The sequence below is a fragment of the Pecten maximus genome, chromosome 9 (assembly GCF_902652985.1).
Source record: "Pecten maximus chromosome 9, xPecMax1.1, whole genome shotgun sequence".
NCBI classification, from domain to species: domain Eukaryota; kingdom Metazoa; phylum Mollusca; class Bivalvia; order Pectinida; family Pectinidae; genus Pecten; species Pecten maximus.
In genome coordinates, this window is record NC_047023.1 from 18,256,870 (window position 1) to 18,276,245 (window position 19,376).

A 19,376-nucleotide genomic window follows, 5' to 3' on the forward strand; every position below is an offset into this window, starting at 1 on the left:
AGTGTCTCCAAGGCTTAACAGACTAGTGTCTCCAAGGCTTAACAGACTAGTGTCTCCAAGGCTTAACAGACTAGTGTCTCAAAGGCTAAATAGACTAGTGTCTCCAAGGCTTAACAGACTAGTGTCTCCAAGGCTTAACAGACTAGTGTCTCCAAGACTAAACAGACTAGTGTCTCCAAGGCTAAACAGACTAGTGTCTCCAAGGCTAAACAGACTAGTGTCTCCAAGGCTAAACAGACTATTGTCTCCAAGACTTAACAGACTAGTGTCTCCAAGGCTTAACAGACTAGTGTCTCCAAGACTAAACAGACATGTGTCTCCAAGGCTTAACAGACTAGTGTCTCCAAGGCTAAACAGACTAGTGTCTCCAAGGCTTAACAGACTAGTGTCTCCAAGACTAAACAGACTAGTGTCTCCAAGGCTAAACAGACTATTGTCTCCAAGGCTTAACAGACTAGTGTCTCCACGACTAAACAGACTAGTATCTCCAAGGCTTAACATACTAGTGTCTCTAAGGTTACCAGACTAGTGTCTCCAAGGCTAAACAGACTAGTGTCTCCAAGGCTAAACAGACTAGTGTCTCCAAGACTAAACAGACTAGTGTCCCCAAGGCTTAACAGACTAGTGTCTCCAAGGCTAAACAGACTAGTGTCTCCAAGGCTTAACATACTAGTGTCTCTAAGGTTACCAGACTAGTGTCTCCAAGGCTAAACAGACTAGTGTCTCCAAGGCTTAACAGACTAGTGTCTCCTAGGCTAAACAGACTATTGTCTCCAATGTTAAACAGACTATTGTCTCCAAGGCTAAACAGACTATTGTTTCCAAGGCTAAACAGACTAGTGTCTCCAAGGCTTAACAGACTAGTGTCTCCAAGGCTTAACAGACTAGTGTCTCCAAGGCTTAACAGACTATTGTCTCCAATGTTAAACAGACTATTGTCTCCAATGTTAAACAGACTAGTGTCTCCAAGGCTAAACAGACTAGTGTCTCCAAGGCTTAACATACTAGTGTCTCTAAGGCTAAACAGACTAGTGTCTCCAAGGCTAAACAGACTAGTGTCTCCAAGGCTAAACAGACTAGTGTCTCCAATGTTAAACAGACTAGTGTCTCCAAGGCTAAACAGACTAGTGTCTCCAAGGTTACCAGACTAGTGTCTCCAAGGCTAAACAAACTATTGTCTCCAAGGCTTGACAGACTAGTGTCTCCAAGGCTAAACAGACTATTGTCTCCAATGTTAAACAGACTATTGTCTCCAAGGCTAAACAGACTAGTGTCTCCAAGGCTAAACAGACTAGTGTCTCCAAGGCTAAACAGACTAGTGTCTCCAAGACTTGACAGACTAGTGTCTCCAAGGCTTAACAGACTAGTGTCTCCAAGGCTAAACAGACTAGTGTCTCCAAGACTAAACAGACTAGTGTCTCCAAGGCTAAACAGACTAGTGTCTCCAAGGCTTAACAGACTAGTGTCTCCAAGGCTAAACAGACTATTGTCTCCAATGTTAAACAGACTAGTGTCTCCAAGGCTAAAAAGACTAGTGTCTCCAAGGCTAAGCAGACTAGTGTCTCCAAGGCTTAACAGACTAGTGTCTCCAAGGCTTAACAGACTAGTGTCTCCAAGGCTAAACAGACTAGTGTCTCCAAGGCTAAATAGACTAGTGTCTCCAAGGCTTAACATACTATTGTCTCCAATGTTAAACAGACTATTGTCTCCAATGTTAAACAGACTATTGTCTCCAATGTTAAACAGACTAGTGTCTCCAAGGCTAAACAGACTAGTGTCTCCAAGGCTTAACATACTAGTGTCTCTAAGGTTACCAGACTAGTGTCTCCAAGGCTAAACAGACTAGTGTCTCCAAGGCTTAACAGACTAGTGTCTCCTAGGCTAAACAGACTATTGTCTCTAATGTTAAACAGACTATTGTCTCCAAGGCTAAACAGACTAGTGTCTCCAAGGCTAAACAGACTAGTGTCTCCAAGGCTAAACAGACTAGTGTCTCCAAGGTTACCAGACTAGTGTCTCCAAGGCTAAACAGACTAGTGTCTCCAAGGCTTAACAGACTAGTGTCTCCAAGGCTTAACAGACTAGTGTCTCCAAGGCTCAACAGACTATTGTCTCCAATGTTAAACAGACTATTGTCTCCAATGTTAAACAGACTATTGTCTCCAATGTTAAACAGACTAGTGTCTCCAAGGCTAAACAGACTAGTGCCTCCAAGGCTTAACATACTAGTGTCTCTAAGGTTACCAGACTAGTGTCCCCAAGGTTACCAGACTAGTGTCTCCAAGCCCAAATAGACTATTGTCTCCAAGGCTAAACAGACTAGTGTCTCCAAGGCTAAACAGACTAGTGTCTCCAAGGTTACCAGACTAGTGTCTCCAAGGCTAAACAAACTATTGTCTCCAAGGCTTGACAGACTAGTGTCTCCAAGGCTAAACAGACTATTGTCTCCAATGTTAAACAAACTATTGTCTCCAAGGCTAAACAGACTAGTGTCTCCAAGGCTAAACAGACTAGTGTCTCCAAGGCTAAACAGACTAGTGTCTCCAAGACTTGACAGACTAGTGTCTCCAAGGCTTAACAGACTATTGTCTCCAAGGCTAAACAGACTAGTGTCTCCAAGGCTAAACAGACTAGTGTCTCCAAGGCTAAACAGACTAGTGTCTCCAAGACTTGACAGACTAGTGTCTCCAAGGCTTAACAGACTAGTGTCTCCAAGGCTTAACAGACTATTGTCTCCAATGTTAAACAGACTAGTGTCTCCAAGACTAAACAGACTAGTGTCTCCAAGACTAAACAGACTAGTGTCTCCAAGGCTAAACAGACTAGTGTCTCCAAGGCTTAACATACTATTGTCTCCAAGGCTTAACAGACTAGTGTCTCCAAGACTTGACAGACTAGTGTCTCCAAGGCTTAACAGACTAGTGTCTCCAAGGCTTAACATACTATTGTCTCCAATGTTAAACAGACTATTTTCTCCAATGTTAAACAGACTATTGTCTCCAATGTTAAACAGACTAGTGTCTCCAAGACTAAACAGACTAGTGTCTCCAAGGCTTAACAGACTATTGTCTCCAATGTTAAACAGACTAGTGTCTCCAAGACTAAACAGACTAGTGTCTCCAAGACTAAACAGACTAGTGTCTCCAAGGCTAAACAGACTAGTGTCTCCAAGGCTAAACAGACTAGTGTCTCCAAGACTTGACAGACTAGTGTCTCCAAGGCTTAACAGACTAGTGTCTCCAAGACTTGACAGACTAGTGTCTCCAAGGCTTAACAGACTAGTGTCTCCAAGGCTTAACATACTATTGTCTCCAATGTTAAACAGACTATTGTCTCCAATGTTAAACAGACTAGTGTCTCCAAGGCTAAACAGACTAGTGTCTCTAAGGCTAAACAGACTAGTGTCTCCAAGGCTAAACAGACTAGTGTCTCCAAGGCTAAACAGACTAGTGTCTCCAATGTTAAACAGACTATTGTCTCCAATGTTAAACAGACTATTGTCTCCAATGTTAAACAGACTAGTGTCTCCAAGGCTAAACAGACTAGTGTCTCCAAGACTAAACAGACTAGTGTCTCCAAGGCTAAACAGATTAGTGTCTCCAAGGCTATATGCAATATATTGGTTTGGGCTATTTTGTCTGATGTTGTGTTGGGTATATTGATAAGTTTAATGTACTTGGATACAAGTCGGAATAAGTAAATTTCACTGAATTAGTACTACTACTGCATAGCTGGTAATATTAGTGGGGATTTAATTTCGCTTTTTCAGCAATAATTAGATATAACCTGAAAATAAATACCCAGCGAATATTTATGAATAGCCACAAATTATGAAAATAGTTACTGCAGAATTTTTAGAGTCGATGTTACACGAAATTGAATACCTGTGAATTAAGTGCCATTGTAACAACTGTGAAATATTTGTATTGTGAAATTGAACAGCTATACAGTATGTTGTCTGCACACGTCATGTGACCTTGTTCTGCTTTCAAACGATTCTTATTCATTAGTCTAGTTTGAACTGTGTAATACTTGCCCGGATTCTCTGTCACCAGAATTTTGTGACGAACCACATTTCACTAACTAATGTCATGTTTTGACATCATTTAAGATTGAAATATGAAATCATGAAAAATTATAGCCAAAACCCTTTGATGGGGAGGCATGCAGCATTACTATCAAAGTAAGTCTTGTGTCAGGCATACTGGTCGACTTATCAGTGAATCTCAATGAAACCAGAGAAGCATTTTCTACTTTCATGAATAGATTTTCTGATTTATTTGACAATTATATTTCCTGTGCTGTTATGCATTGATGATGTAATATGCACCTCGCTCTGTAGGGACGGCCACAGCCCATTATCTTTCAGGCTATGCATATTTGGTGTTTTGCAGTAATGACAGTATTATCACCATGTCAAGCTTCTATATGGCCTGGATCACAGCGATAATTTTTGTTTCCTGTGTTATTGCCTTGTCAAGCTCCATATTATCCCCAAAGACTTTGACAATATTGTGTCAAGCTCCATGTATACAGCTCAGATAACTGTGTTCATACAAATCGGATTCAGGTTCGCTTTCTCTGGACTTAATTGGTAATGGCACGGATGCATTTCCTGATGAAACCAATAATTATAATATACAATTTTGAAATTTATTTAGAAGCAATACAATAAATAACATGTGAAACAAAAATATGATGTATTTCCTTCATCTTAACTGTAAAAACTTGAAAGATTATTATGGATTGTAATACCATTCCAATTTTCCATTTCAACCCTTGACACCCCTGTAATGCATGTATTATGTCATGTATGACACGGGCACCATTACATGTAGTAACCTGACCATGTGATGACAATATTATCAGACATTTTATAACAGGATATTTTTGTGGGTAAATGGTAAATAAGATTTATTTCAATGCCCCGGTACCTTTGATAGAGGTTTTGATGCACTGATGTCTGTTAGGTTAAATGTATCTCCATGAATGGCACCTCGGTTCCCCTCAGGTTTTCCTCTAGCACCCCGTACAACATTTGATCCCTTAGATGGGCTGTAATGTAGTTTCACAGAGCTGATGTAGTTTTGTTTAACATGCAAATGATTGTAAGTGTTCACCTGGAGGTGTAATAAAAAATTATATGGACAACAGCACTTGTATCAACTGTCTGTACAAAAAGTGGTAAAAGAAAAACTATTTCTGCTGAAAAGTTAGAACTGGTGGATTTCTGATTGTTACTAGCTGGTGTTCATATAAGTATACCAAATATGATCAGAACTTTTACTAGTGATAATTTGTTTTCAAAAGCTGCTATTGCGTAGGTATGGCGGGATTGAACCACAATGTCTGTTAAGTTAGACTTAGATTTGAGATTGTGATAGTTTTTTTTAGATCTTTTAACTCCTGCTTTATTAGTCCTAGAGCAATACTGTTTACTCCAAGAAGTCTCAGATAGGTTGTATCTGATGGGAAAATTTACTTAAGAAATTCACAATTCGTAATATGCATGAATTTTTGGAATTCATCCCAATGCTCTCACATCCCAATTTTGGGAGCAATTAACAAAAAATAACTAGGTAACAAAACAAAACTTTATAGATATATATAGTGGTAAGATTTGGCTTTAATATTGGTGATGTTCCCATTTCAGGTGTTCAACATTTATATGGCTGGTAGACACTTATGTTCTAGACGGTACAGAGAATTTGATACACTACATACACGAATAAAACGCGAGTTTACAGATTTCAACTTTCCTAAAATGCCAGGCAAAAAATTATTCCAGCTTTCAGAACAACAGTTAGATGCTAGGCGGCGTGGGCTAGAGCAATATTTAGAAAAAGGTAAGATCTTCAATATACGGAATTGTTTGTAGCATGCTGTAAATTGAATATATACAGTTGAATCAGTATTAAGCGAACACTCAAGGGATGTTGAAAACAGTCTCTTAATGGAGAGTGGTCTCTTGATAGAGATGGTATCTTGAATCTTAAAAGTGATTAAATGATCATAAGCTTTTCATTTACTTTATAAAATGGAAATAATAATGAATGACAGACATATATATATATGAATAAACCGTTCATTTGAACAAAACAGGAACAAATAGTTTTTTTTTTTTTTTTATTAAAACACATTGATTTCACATTGGAAATATTTAATCGGTTAATTTGATTACTTTTCAATGCCTGTATACCATTTATTCATATATTTATATGTCTCAGAAAGATTTCAAATCACGATTTAACAGTAAGTTGACTGTTTATGCATTCTTTGTTATACTTCTCAATTTATGTATTTTTATCGGTCAAAACATCTTAACATCCTCAGAATTCTAATCCCATCCTTTTGCACAAAAAATAAAGTTACAAATTGGGTGTTAGCAAGGGAAAAATGGGAATGGAAGGCATTTTAGGAGACTGATGGTCGTTCATTAGAGAGTTATTGTTATCACAGGAGAGAAAATTTGCGCTGTTGGTTGCACAAAGAGAGGTTCGTTTAATAGGGTTAAAATGTATATCAAAACTGTTCAGGGAAATTGAAATGGTTGCTTAGAAGAGTGGGTGGCCTAGCTAATAGAGATGGTCGTTTATACAGATTCAGCTGTATATTTGCTGTAGTTGCTGTTTCAATAAAGACTCTTCAACATTATATCAAGATATTACCAGTACTGTATATCTTCAGAAAATTACAGAAAAGTTATCTTCATAAAAACAATATGTGTCTTTTACGTTAGATAATAGGTTGCTTAAGAGCTGAATAATACCTTATTTCATTGTGTTAATTGTTGATGCTGAATAACTTCAAAAAATAATCACATACTAAAAAAATACATGGCTATATCTGGTGAAGAAACTATCAATATTCGAAGAAATCGACAATGTTATAATGTATGTCTTAAACTGAGCTGACCATAATGTCATAGCAGTGTGTATTGCCTTGTTTTAGAAGATATCAATTTTCAGTTGATTTTGTTTTCACTGCACAGTATATGTGATAATCTTATATGAATGTTACATGTTTTTCAGTCTGTGCAGTACGTGTGATAGGGGAAAGTGACATTATGCAAGAATTCCTTGCCTCACCAGAAATGGATTCTGTAAGTATACATATTATATTCTGTTGACAGTAAGCTTAGTTTAGCTTGATAGTCCTTGCTTATGAGATATCCATTCAGTGATGAAATTAAACTTTTTTTAGCCAACCATCATCAGATCTTGGATTTTCGGAATTGAAGTTTGTTATCTCTTTTTTTAAAAAAAGTTTTTTGGAGGGATATTTTTCAAATGTGAAGAGTAGGTTGCCTTTGGTCCCTAGTTGTGCCAATTCAATTTTGATTTTTGATCAGGAAAACAAAATGGCCAACAGGTGACCATCTTGGATTTTGAGATTTGAAGTTTGTTACCGCTTTATTCTTGAAAAGTACTTAAGAAATGTTTCTCAAACTTCACATGTAGGTTCGACTTGTTTTTGTTATCAGATTATTAAGAGGAAAAGAAGAAAGAAGGAAAAAATAGAGTATTAGAGAGGAGATCAGTTGGACATAGAACCAATAAAGATCATTTAGTGGTTGGCCCCAAGATCCCTCTGGGATCTCTTGTTTACATATGCCCTTTTGAAAGACTACTGAATCATTTTATAATCCATGCATGTAAAATAAAGTCACAGTACATCTAAAATGATTAAGAACTAGTACAGTCCTTGGTATGTAAGTCTACAACAGTGTATAATGACCACCCTGTTATGATCTAGAGCTAACTTACTGTAAAATGACACTCTATACCATCTACATGTACAATGTGATCATCGATGGTTCATTTAGGTTCCAATATTGCTATATAAAGACTGATTTTCTGTTGAAAATTGACATTATTTGTTGAAAATTGCTGTAAATTAGCTTCATTGTAAGGCTATAAGGACCAGTCTTTCAGACAAATTAGAGGTATTTTTGTACTGATACACATTAAGATCATATACTGTAATAATACATGTATGTTCCCAATTATTGACCACATTTTGCTTTAGCAACGAAACAAGTCAATTTAAAGTCAAAGGGTCTATGCTATTTGTGTGTAAAATTGATGCCCAGTTTCAGGGAAAATACTCTCTGGTTAAATAAATGAATTACGGTAATTTATTTTCACTTACATTATCGTAATTGACAATAGTTTTTAGCTAAACAAAAATTGAGGCTGATTAGTTTTGCATCAATGGTATCCCAAACTACTGACCTTAAATTGATAGCTATATAAACATGCATAAATTCGGAGGTGACCAGGAGTGCAATTTACATGTACACTAAAGTGTGCTTTATACAAATATGTTAAATGTTTGTCGCAAAATAATTGTTAGACATTTTCACTTAATGTCATTATGATCGTTCAGAAACAAATGATTACATGATAAAATCTTAAAATCTTAAAAGTGACAAATACATTTGTTTGCTCCTCCTAAGAGGTTGCTATAGTCAGTTTCAAATTTACCACCAGTCTATGGCAGCTGGTTTCTAAAACCCATCGGTGTTAAACTTGCTACAGACAGTTGTAAATTTACCACCAGTCTATGGCAGCTGGTTTCTAAGACCAATGAGTGTTGCTCTAGATAGTTTCAGTGATCATGATTAGGTGGTATAACTGTAGACTACTCTATATATGTATAGGGGACACCAAGTTATAGTTAGGTGTTATAACTGTAGACTAATCTATATATGTATAGGAGACACCAAGTTATAGTTAGGTGTTATAACTGTAGACTAATCTATATATGTATAGGGGACACCAAGTTATAGTTAGGTGGTATAACTGTAGACTAATCTATATATGTATAGGGGACACCAAGTTATAGTTAGGTGGTATAACTGTAGACTAATCTATATATGTATAGGGGACACCAAGTTATAGTTAGGTGGTATAACTGTAGACTAATCTATATATGTATAGGGGACACCAAGTTATAGTTAGGTGTTATAACTGTAGACTAATCTATATATGTATAGGAGACACCAAGTTATAGTTAGGTGTTATAACTGTAGACTACTCTATATATGTATAGGGGACACCAAGTTATAGTTAGGTGGTATAACTGTAGACTAATCTATATATGTATAGGGGACACCAAGTTATAGTTAGGTGTTATAACTGTAGACTAATCTATACAGTGTATATGTATAGGGGACACCAAGTTATAGTTAGGTATTATAACTGTAGACTAATCTATATATGTATAGGGGACACCAAGTTATAGTTAGGTGTTATAACTGTAGACTACTCTATATATGTATAGGAGACACCAAGTTATAGTTAGGTATTATAACTGTAGACTAATCTATATATGTATAGGGGACACCAAGTTATAGTTAGGTGTTATAACTGTAGACTAATCTATATATGTATAGGGGACACCAAGTTATAGTTAGGTGGTATAACTGTAGACTAATCTATATATGTATAGGGGACACCAAGTTATAGTTAGGTGTTATAACTGTAGACTAATCTATATATGTATAGGAGACACCAAGTTATAGTTAGGTGTTATAACTGTAGACTAATCTATATATGTATAGGAGACACCAAGTTATAGTTAGGTGTTATAACTGTAGACTAATCTATATATGTATAGGGGACACCAAGTTATAGTTAGGTGGTATAACTGTAGACTACTCTATATATGTATAGGGGACACCAAGTTATAGTTAGGTGTTATAACTGTAGACTAATCTATATATGTATAGGAGACACCAAGTTATAGTTAGGTGGTATAACTGTAGACTAATCTATATATGTATAGGAGACACCAAGTTATAGTTAGGTGGTATAACTGTAGACTAATCTATGTATGTATAGGGGACACCAAGTTATAGTTAGGTGGTATAACTGTAGACTAATCTATATATGTATATAGGGGACACCAAGTTATAGTTAGGTGTTATAACTGTAGTCTGGTCTATATATGTATAGGGGACACCAAGTTATAGTTAGGTGTTATAACTGTAGACTAATCTATATATGTATAGGGGACACCAAGTTATAGTTAGGTGTTATAACTGTAGACTACTCTATATATGTATAGGGGACACCAAGTTATAGTTAGGTATTATAACTGTAGACTAATCTATATATGTATAGGGGACACCAAGTTATAGTTAGGTGTTATAACTGTAGTCTGGTCTATATATGTATAGGGGACACCAAGTTATAGTTAGGTATTATAACTGTAGACTAATCTATATATGTATAGGGGACACCAAGTTATAGTTAGGTGTTATAACTGTAGACTAATCTATATATGTATAGGGGACACCAAGTTATAGTTAGGTGTTATAACTGTAGACTAATCTATATATGTATAGGAGACACCAAGTTATAGTTAGGTGTTATAACTGTAGACTAATCTATATATGTATAGGGGACACCAAGTTATAGTTAGGTGTTATAACTGTAGACTAATCTATATATGTATAGGGGACACCAAGTTATAGTTAGGTGTTATAACTGTAGACTAATCTATATATGTATAGGAGACACCAAGTTGTAGTTAGGTGTTATAACTGTAGACTAATCTATATATGTATAGGGGACACCAAGTTATAGTTAGGTGTTATAACTGTAGACTAATCTATATATGTATAGGGGACACCAAGTTATAGTTAGGTGGTATAACTGTAGACTACTCTATATATGTATAGGGGACACCAAGTTATAGTTAGGTGTTATAACTGTAGACTAATCTATATATGTATAGGGGACACCAAGTTATAGTTAGGTGTTATAACTGTAGACTAATCTATATATGTATAGGGGACACCAAGTTATAGTTAGGTGGTATAACTGTAGACTAATCTATATATGTATAGGGGACACCAAGTTATAGTTAGGTGTTATAACTGTAGTCTAATCTATATATGTATAGGAGACACCAAGTTATAGGTGGTATAACTGTAGACTAATCTATATATGTATAGGGGACACCAAGTTATAGTTAGGTGTTATAACTGTAGACTAATCTATATATGTATAGGGGACACCAAGTTATAGTTAGGTGTTATAACTGTAGACTAATCTATATATGTATAGGAGACACCAAGTTATAGTTAGGTGTTATAACTGTAGACTAATCTATATATGTATAGGGGACACCAAGTTATAGTTAGGTGGTATAACTGTAGTCTGGTCTATATATGTTTAGGAGACACCAAGTTATAGTTAGGTGTTATAACTGTAGACTAATCTATATGTATAGGAGACGCCAAGTTATAGTTAGGTGTTATAACTGTAGACTATTCTATATATGTATAGGGGACACCAAGTTATAGTTAGGTGTTATAACTGTAGTCTGGTCTATATATGTATAGGGGACACCAAGTTATAGTTAGGTGGTATAACTGTAGACTAATCTATATATGTATAGGGGACACCAAGTTATAGTTAGGTGTTATAACTGTAGACTAATCTATATATGTATAGGAGACACCAAGTTATAGTTAGGTGTTATAACTGTAGACTAATCTATATATGTATAGGGGACACCAAGTTATAGTTAGGTGTTATAACTGTAGACTACTCTATATATGTATAGGGGACACCAAGTTATAGTTAGGTGTTATAACTGTAGACTAATCTATATATGTATATAGGGGACACCAAGTTATAGTTAGGTGTTATAACTGTAGACTAATCTATATATGTATAGGAGACACCAAGTTATAGTTAGGTGTTATAACTGTAGACTAATCTATATATGTATAGGAGACACCAAGTTATAGTTAGGTGGTATAACTGTAGACTAATCTATATATGTATAGGAGACACCAAGTTATAGTTAGGTGTTATAACTGTAGACTAATCTATATATGTATAGGAGACACCAAGTTATAGTTAGGTGTTATAACTGTAGACTAATCTATATATGTATAGGGGACACCAAGTTATAGTTAGGTGTTATAACTGTAGACTAATCTATATATGTATAGGGGACACCAAGTGATAGTTAGGTGGTATAACTGTAGACTAATCTATACAGTGTATATGTATAGGGGACACCAAGTTATAGTTAGGTGGTATAACTGTAGTCTGGTCTATATATGTATAGGGGACACCAAGTTATAGTTAGGTGTTATAACTGTAGACTAATCTATATATGTATAGGAGACGCCGAGTTCAGAAGTGGAACTAAAAGTGTTACTACCAGACCGAAGTGTATGTGTGGTGACCATCCGACGTAATGACACTGCTGACCAAGTGTACGAGGTATGTAGGACCATTGACCAGACACTCCTTATACATTTGTATATCAATACACATGGCAGAATAGTATCAGTTTTGTGGGACTGGAGTCACTGTATGTTGACAGCCACAAATATAATCGTTTATGTCATCAAATAATTCCTTTAATATTTTGTAAATTAATTCAAAGATATGACATATTTGTGAATGTACATGCCGTTCTTGTCCTCAAATAGTGTGAAAGTTTTAAGTGTAAGGTTTGGGATGAATATACATACCGTATTTATCCTCAAATAGTGTAAAAGTTTAGTGTAAAGTTTAGTGTAAATGTACATACGGTATTTATCCACAAATAGTGTAAACCGTATTTATCCACAAATAGTGTAAACCGTATTTATCCACAAATAGTGTAAACTGTATTTATCCACAAATAGTGTAAACCGTATTTATCCACAAATAGTGTAAAAGTTTGGTATAAGGTTTGAGGTGAATGTACATACCGTATTTATCCTCAAATAGTGTAAAAGCTTAGTGTAAGGTTTGGGGTGAATGTACATACCGTATTTATCCTCAAATAGTGTAAAAGCTTAGTGTAAGGTTTGAGGTGAATGTACATACCGTATTTATCCTCAAATAGTGTAAAAGCTTAGTGTAAGGTTTGGGGTGAATGTACATACCGTATTCATCCTCAAATAGTGTAAAAGCATAGTGTAAGGTTTGGGGTGAATGTACATACCGTATTTATCCTCAAATAGTGTAAAAGCTAAGTGTAAGGTTTGGGGTGAATGTACATACCGTATTTATCCTCAAATAGTGTAAAAGCTTAGTGTAAGGTTTGGGGTGAATGTACATACCGTATTTATCCTCAAATAGTGTAAAAGTTTGGTATAAGGTTTGAGGTGAATGTACATACCGTATTTATCCTCAAATAGTGTAAAAGCTTAGTGTAAGGTTTGGGGTGAATGTACATACCGTATTTATCCTCAAATAGTGTAAAAGTTTGGTATAAGGTTTGGGGTGAATGTACATACTGTATTTATCCTCAAATAGTGTAAAAGCTTAGTGTAAGGTTTGGGGTGAATGTACATACCGTATTTATCCTCAAATAGTGTAAAAGCTTAGTGTAAGGTTTGGGGTGAATGTACATACCGTATTTATCCTCAAATAGTGTAAAAGTTTGGTATAAGGTTTGGGGTGAATGTACATACCGTATTTATCCTCAAATAGTGTAAAAGCTAAGTGTAAGGTTTGGGGTGAATGTACATACCGTATTTATCCTCAAATAGTGTAAAAGTTTGGTATAAGGTTTGAGGTGAATGTACATACCGTATTTATCCACCAATGATATAAAAGTTTGGTATAAGGTTTGAAGTGAATGTACATACCGTATTTATCCACCAATGATATAAAAGTTTAGTGTAAGGTTTGATGAGGACTTAATGTGATCTAATTTCAGCTTGCTATTTCAAAATTAGTTATTTTGCAAAAATAAATTAAGGGACTTATTTGTGGGAGGGACTCATTTGCTGATAAATTTAGTATGCATTCAGATACCAAAGTCAGTTAGGAATTCATCACGATTGCCAACTCTGTTTGGGATGGAGATTCAATATTTTTCCCCCTAAATTTAAGTTGTCAGTGAAATTTAGTATTATTGATTATTTTTAAATTTCAATTAGTCCATCTGAATGAGCAGATAAAATATATTGTTTTAAGGTATTCGCTTGTCAAAAATAGGTCTATAAATATACTTTTTTAAACACACAAACACAATCTAAAAAAAATTAAATACTTGTTCTAAGGATGTATCATGGCGGTTAGATAATTAATGACCTTTGTTTTTAAAATTTTCTGTGGAATTATTTTTTAATTATCAGTGGAATTTTCCAAAATGTTTTCAATTAATTGTTGATTAATGTGTGCAATAGGTTTCTCAATTCATTCGAAATTTTAAGTTTAGATTGAAATTGATTTTACTAATTACAAAATCTAGGAATTAATGATAATTAAAGTTTAGCCTAAGACCTCCGTGTTATTATGTCCTGTTTGGAATTCAATAGCTGTAATTATGTTCTATTTTAAATTCTTCAGCTTTATTTAGAAGGTGTGGAGTAATTTACGGAGAGTCAGACAATAAAACAACATTTAAATCTAAAAGCACTTGAATTTTATCTGTGTTTTGAACAAGAACTTGTAATAACACTAATATTATCTGTGTTTTAAACAGGAACTTGTAATAACTAGTTTATGTTTTGTAATCTTACAGGCTGTCGTCGTGAAGCTAAACATGTCTGATGTAGCTGCTCAATGCTTTTATCTGTTTGAAACAGTAGAATATAATTTTGGTAAGTAAAACCTGTCTAAATTGTACTCAACAAAACCAGATTTATGCTGTCACTGCGGTGAATGTTGTGTAATGTTTACGTAATCCATCAGTATTTCGATGCTATGGGTGTGGTTTTTAACATCTCCTCAAAATTCTGACACCCAGGAAAGTTAAAATTGGTATTATTGTCACACCTATAGGGATGGAGAGCTTCGCAGACCTCTTATTTTAATCAAGAAAACAAATTCTAACCATTTAGTTTTAATATGTTTTTAAAGTTATCATCTAACATAAGGGGTTTCTATACATGTGGTAATATCAATTTTGTATTTAACAAAGAAGTTAACTCCAAAACAAAAAAAGAAATGTTTTCAGAGCAATTATGTAGTGCTTTCTAATTAAGTATCATCAGATGTGAAAATGAGATTCAGATAACAGGTTAGGAGACAGTTCTGTGTACGAGTTATACCGTTAGTGTCCAGATCTCATCTGTAGAAAGGTTTTATAGGTTGGCTTTAAAAAAAACACTGTAGAGAGGTTATAATAAGATGTTTTGTTATGTTAGTCAGGCACTGATTGAAAGTAGTTAGACCCAAAATGACCTATGCTATTGACATGCTGTTAAATACTTATGAAATCAAATCAAAGTGTGACAGATAAGTGTCTAGGTTTGTTATGAGAAGTAGTTTCCTGTGATTGATTTTTAGCTCTCCTTCTCAAAGGACAAGTATAGTGACCAGCTTCTGCTTTGGTCCATTGTCCATTGTCTCTGTCCAGCCATCCGTCCAGTATCACCTTTATCATTGAAACAACTTCTTCTCAATAGTTAAAGAGTCCCAGGGTCATGATATTGGGCCTGTAGCATACCGAAATGAAGGGCCACCAAGTTTGATCAGATGAATCACATTGACCTACCTTCAAGGGTCAAACGTATTAAATTCTTTAAACATCACCTTCTCACAAACCAAAAGGTCAAGGGTCATGATATATTCATGTGTCTCTTTGTGATAGCACTAAACTGATGTCGACTTTATAGTGCTACCTCAGCGAAACATACTTCAGAAGACAGCCAGCAGGTCACTCCACCCAGTCACATAATACTGACAATGGGTGAACCAGTTGTCTCACTCCTAAAATGCTGAGCTTACTGGAATGAAAAGATTATCTGCTTACCATTCAGATTCTCAACTTAAAAGTAGCATTAATAATAGCAGGCTTTTTTCTAACTGGTTTTGGAAGGGACCTTTTTGCCTCATTTTTCGAAGAAAATTGATGAATTGGGAAAGATTTTTTTCAGGAGTAAACTGCAAATTTTTGGAATTTGGCTGAAATATAAAATAATTTAATTTGGGAATGGGGTCTATTAACGGGCCCAAAAAGCCCTCAGAAAAAGCCCTGAATGGGTGAGCAATACAGGTCCATAAGGCCTCTTGTCTTACATTGGTCAGTGACTTTGTGTGATGATCATTGCTCTATTGTTACAGAGAGGAAGCTCCAGCCACTAGAGTTCCCCCACAACATCTACATCCAGAATTACAGCACGGCCACAGCAACGTGTATCACGATGAGGAAATGGCTCTTCACGCTCACACGAGAAACCATGCTCAATTCAGACGAGTTGGCCGTCAACTTCCTCTTTTGGGAGGTTTGTACAGTTAAAGAATGGACGTGACATACATATCTTATTTGGAGCTAGGGGCTGGGAATTTGATAATAAGATGTACTTTTACATTTTTTACATTTAGAGTTTTTTCTTCTTCTGTATATGATACCCTATGATAACCCAACGAGGAAGTCTTAGTCTGAATAGTCCTCCAATTTAACCACATGTTTGGGGACTATAGGTTTGTATTAAATCCATGGGTTATACCCCTACCAGGGACACTGGGGATGTGGGGTTTGTACTCTGTCCATTTGTCCATCCCCTGTAGGTAATACCTGCAGAGATGACTATAAGATTGTGTCATTTCCCCACAGATACTACCTGAGGGGACTCTAGGTTTGCCAACATTGTTTTTCTAGCATTGTAAATTACTGACAGTTAGACACATATTCAAATTTATACAGAGTTATGACCCGTGGTTGCTCTAACAGGCAGACATTATTATATGCTTCCCAAATTCAAAGAGTTATTGTCCCTGCTTACTTTGATGGGCGTGTATGTTTTTATTTTGACAGGCTGTGGATAGTGTAAATAGGGGGCAGATTAAAACAGAAGACAAACTGTACGAGTTGAAATCGCTACAGGATTCTGGCAAAAGAATAGAAGTGAGTACATGTATTGCTATTATGACTTTCTACACTACATCAGTTGTCCGTTCTTTAAAAGGACCAAACAGCAGAGATATTCATGTCCATAGAGGCTTTTGAGTGGGGACTCTTGGACATTGACATACAAATTAGAAGTATTTAACTAAACATATTTCAAATTGATTCAACATGAGTTTTCACATGTTAAACTTTTGTTGATTGATCACATGGCCATGCAAATACTGCATTCCCATTTCTACTGTCTCCAATTACTCTGTCTCTGATAACTGCTGTCTCTGATAATTGCTGTCTCTGATAACTGCTGTCTCTTATAACTGCTGTCTCTGATAACTGCTGTCTCTGATAACTACTGTCTCTGATAACTACTGTCTCTGATAATTGCTGTCTCTGATAACTGCTGTCTCTTATAACTGCTGTCTCTGATATCTGCTGTCTCGGACAACTGCTGTCTCTGATAACTGCTGTCTCTGATAACTGCTGTCTCTGATAACTGATGTCTCTGATAACTGCTGTCTCCTGTAAGTGAGGTCTATGATAACTGCTGTCTCTGACAACTGCTTCCTCCGACAACTGCTTCCTCTGACAACTGCTGTCTCTGATAACTGCTGTATATGATAACTGCTGTCTCCTGTAAGTGAGGTCTATGGTAACTGCTGTGTCTGACAACTGCTGTCTCTGATAACTGTTGTCTCTGATAACTGCTGTCTCTGATAACTGCTGTCTCTGATAACTGCTGTCTCCTGTAACTGCTGTCTCTGACAACTGCTGTCTCCTGTAACTGCTGTCTCTGATAACGGCTGTCTCTGATAACTGCTGTCTCTGATAACTGTTGTCTCTGATAACTGCTGTCTCTGACAACTGCTGTCTCCTGTAACTGCTGTCTCTGATAACTGCTGTCTCTGACAACTGCTGTCTCTGATAACGGCTGTCTCTGATAACTGCTGTCTCTGACAACTGCTGTCTCTGATAACTGCTGTCTCCTGTAAATGAGGTCTATGGTAACGGCTGTCTTTGATAACTGCTGTCTCTGATAACTGCTGTCTCTGACAACTGCTGTCTCCTGTACTTGCTGTCTCTGATAACTGCTGTCTCTGACAACTGCTGTCTCCTGTAACTGCTGTCTCTGATAACGGCTGTCTCTGATAACTGCTGTCTCTGATAACTGCTGTCTCTGACAACTGCTCTCTCTGATAACTGCTGTCTCTGACAACTGCTGCCTCTGACAACTGCTGTCTCTGATAACTGTTGTCTCTGACAACTGCTGCCTCCGACAACTGCTGTCTCTGATAACTGCTGTCTCCTGTAACTGCTGTCTCTGACAACTGCTGTCTCCTGTAACTGCTGTCTCTGATAACTGCTGTCTCTGACAACTGTTGTCTCTGACAACTGCTGCCTCTGATAACTGCTGTCTCTGATAACTGCTGTCTCTGATAACGGCTGTCTCTGACAACTGCTGTCTCTGACAACTGCTGTCTCCTGTAACTGCCATCTCCCATAACTGCTGTCTCATGTAAAGGCTATATTCACTACTCAGTTATTAGTGGCCTTAGCTTATCTCCAGTGCCAGGAGTAGTTGTTGAAAAGTTTTGTTAATGATGAAGTTGTTTTTTATTTTTCAGTACCTGAAGACAGTTAGACATTTAGATGGATATGGTGAGGTGGCTTTCCCTCACTGTGCTTGTGACTCTCGCAAAGATGGTCATGTGATATGCATAATCGGAAGCGAATGTTTCAAATTGCAGGCGTGTAAAAATGATGGAACACCAGAGGTAATGATATTGTTCAGAGAAATACTGTGTTTGATTGATACTGTTAGTCAGTCAAGCTGTCTCCTAAACAACATGTTCATAGGTCTCTAGGTAATCCCAGTCTTAAATACAGAGATTATTTGTTTGAACACAAAATGTCAACCAGAAACATATATAGTTGATAAATGTTCTTTTATTCGACATTGACATGTAATGAAGGTAAAGGTAAGGGAGTGACCTCTGACATGTAATGAAGGTGAAGGTTTGGGAGTGACCTCTGACATGTAATGAAGGTGAAGGTTTGGGAGTGACCTCTGACATGTAATGAAGGTGAATGTAAGAGAGTGACCTCTGACATGCAATGAAGGTGAAGGTTAGGGATTGACCTCTGACATGCAATGAAGGTGAAGGTTAAGGAGTGACCTCTGACATGTAATGAAGGTGAAGGTTAGGGAGTGACCTCTGACATGTAATGAAGGTGAAGGTTAGAGAGTGACCTCTGACATGCATTGAAAGTAAGATTAGAGATTAACCTCTGACATGTATTGAAGGTGAGGGTTAGAGAGTGACATCTGACTTGAATTGAATATGAAGGTTAGAGAGTGACCTCTGACATGTATTGAAGGTGAAGGTTAGAGAGTGACATCTGACATGCATTGAAAGTGAAAGTTCAAGAGTGACTTCTGACATGCATTGAAGGTGAAGGTTAGAGAATGAATTCTGACCTGTATTGAAGGTGAAGGTTAGAGAGTGACCTCTGAGATGTATTGAAGGTGAAGGATAGAGAATAAATTCTGACATGTATTG

General features: G+C 36.4%; 1 protein-coding gene across 2 annotated transcripts in view; it reads left to right on the forward strand.

The window, feature by feature from the left end:
- The window catches only part of LOC117334408 (sorting nexin-27-like), a 67,217-nt gene that overhangs the window by 37,377 nt on the left and 10,464 nt on the right, over nucleotides 1–19,376 (forward strand). For both annotated transcript variants that reach the window (XM_033894007.1, XM_033894008.1), the window contains 7 exons: nucleotides 5,654–5,846; nucleotides 7,032–7,102; nucleotides 12,147–12,248; nucleotides 14,491–14,569; nucleotides 16,035–16,195; nucleotides 16,729–16,818; nucleotides 18,441–18,590. In XM_033894007.1, coding sequence (XP_033749898.1) covers nucleotides 5,654–5,846; nucleotides 7,032–7,102; nucleotides 12,147–12,248; nucleotides 14,491–14,569; nucleotides 16,035–16,195; nucleotides 16,729–16,818; nucleotides 18,441–18,590 — 846 coding nt within the window. The remainder of the gene's footprint in view (nucleotides 1–5,653; nucleotides 5,847–7,031; nucleotides 7,103–12,146; nucleotides 12,249–14,490; nucleotides 14,570–16,034; nucleotides 16,196–16,728; nucleotides 16,819–18,440; nucleotides 18,591–19,376) is intronic.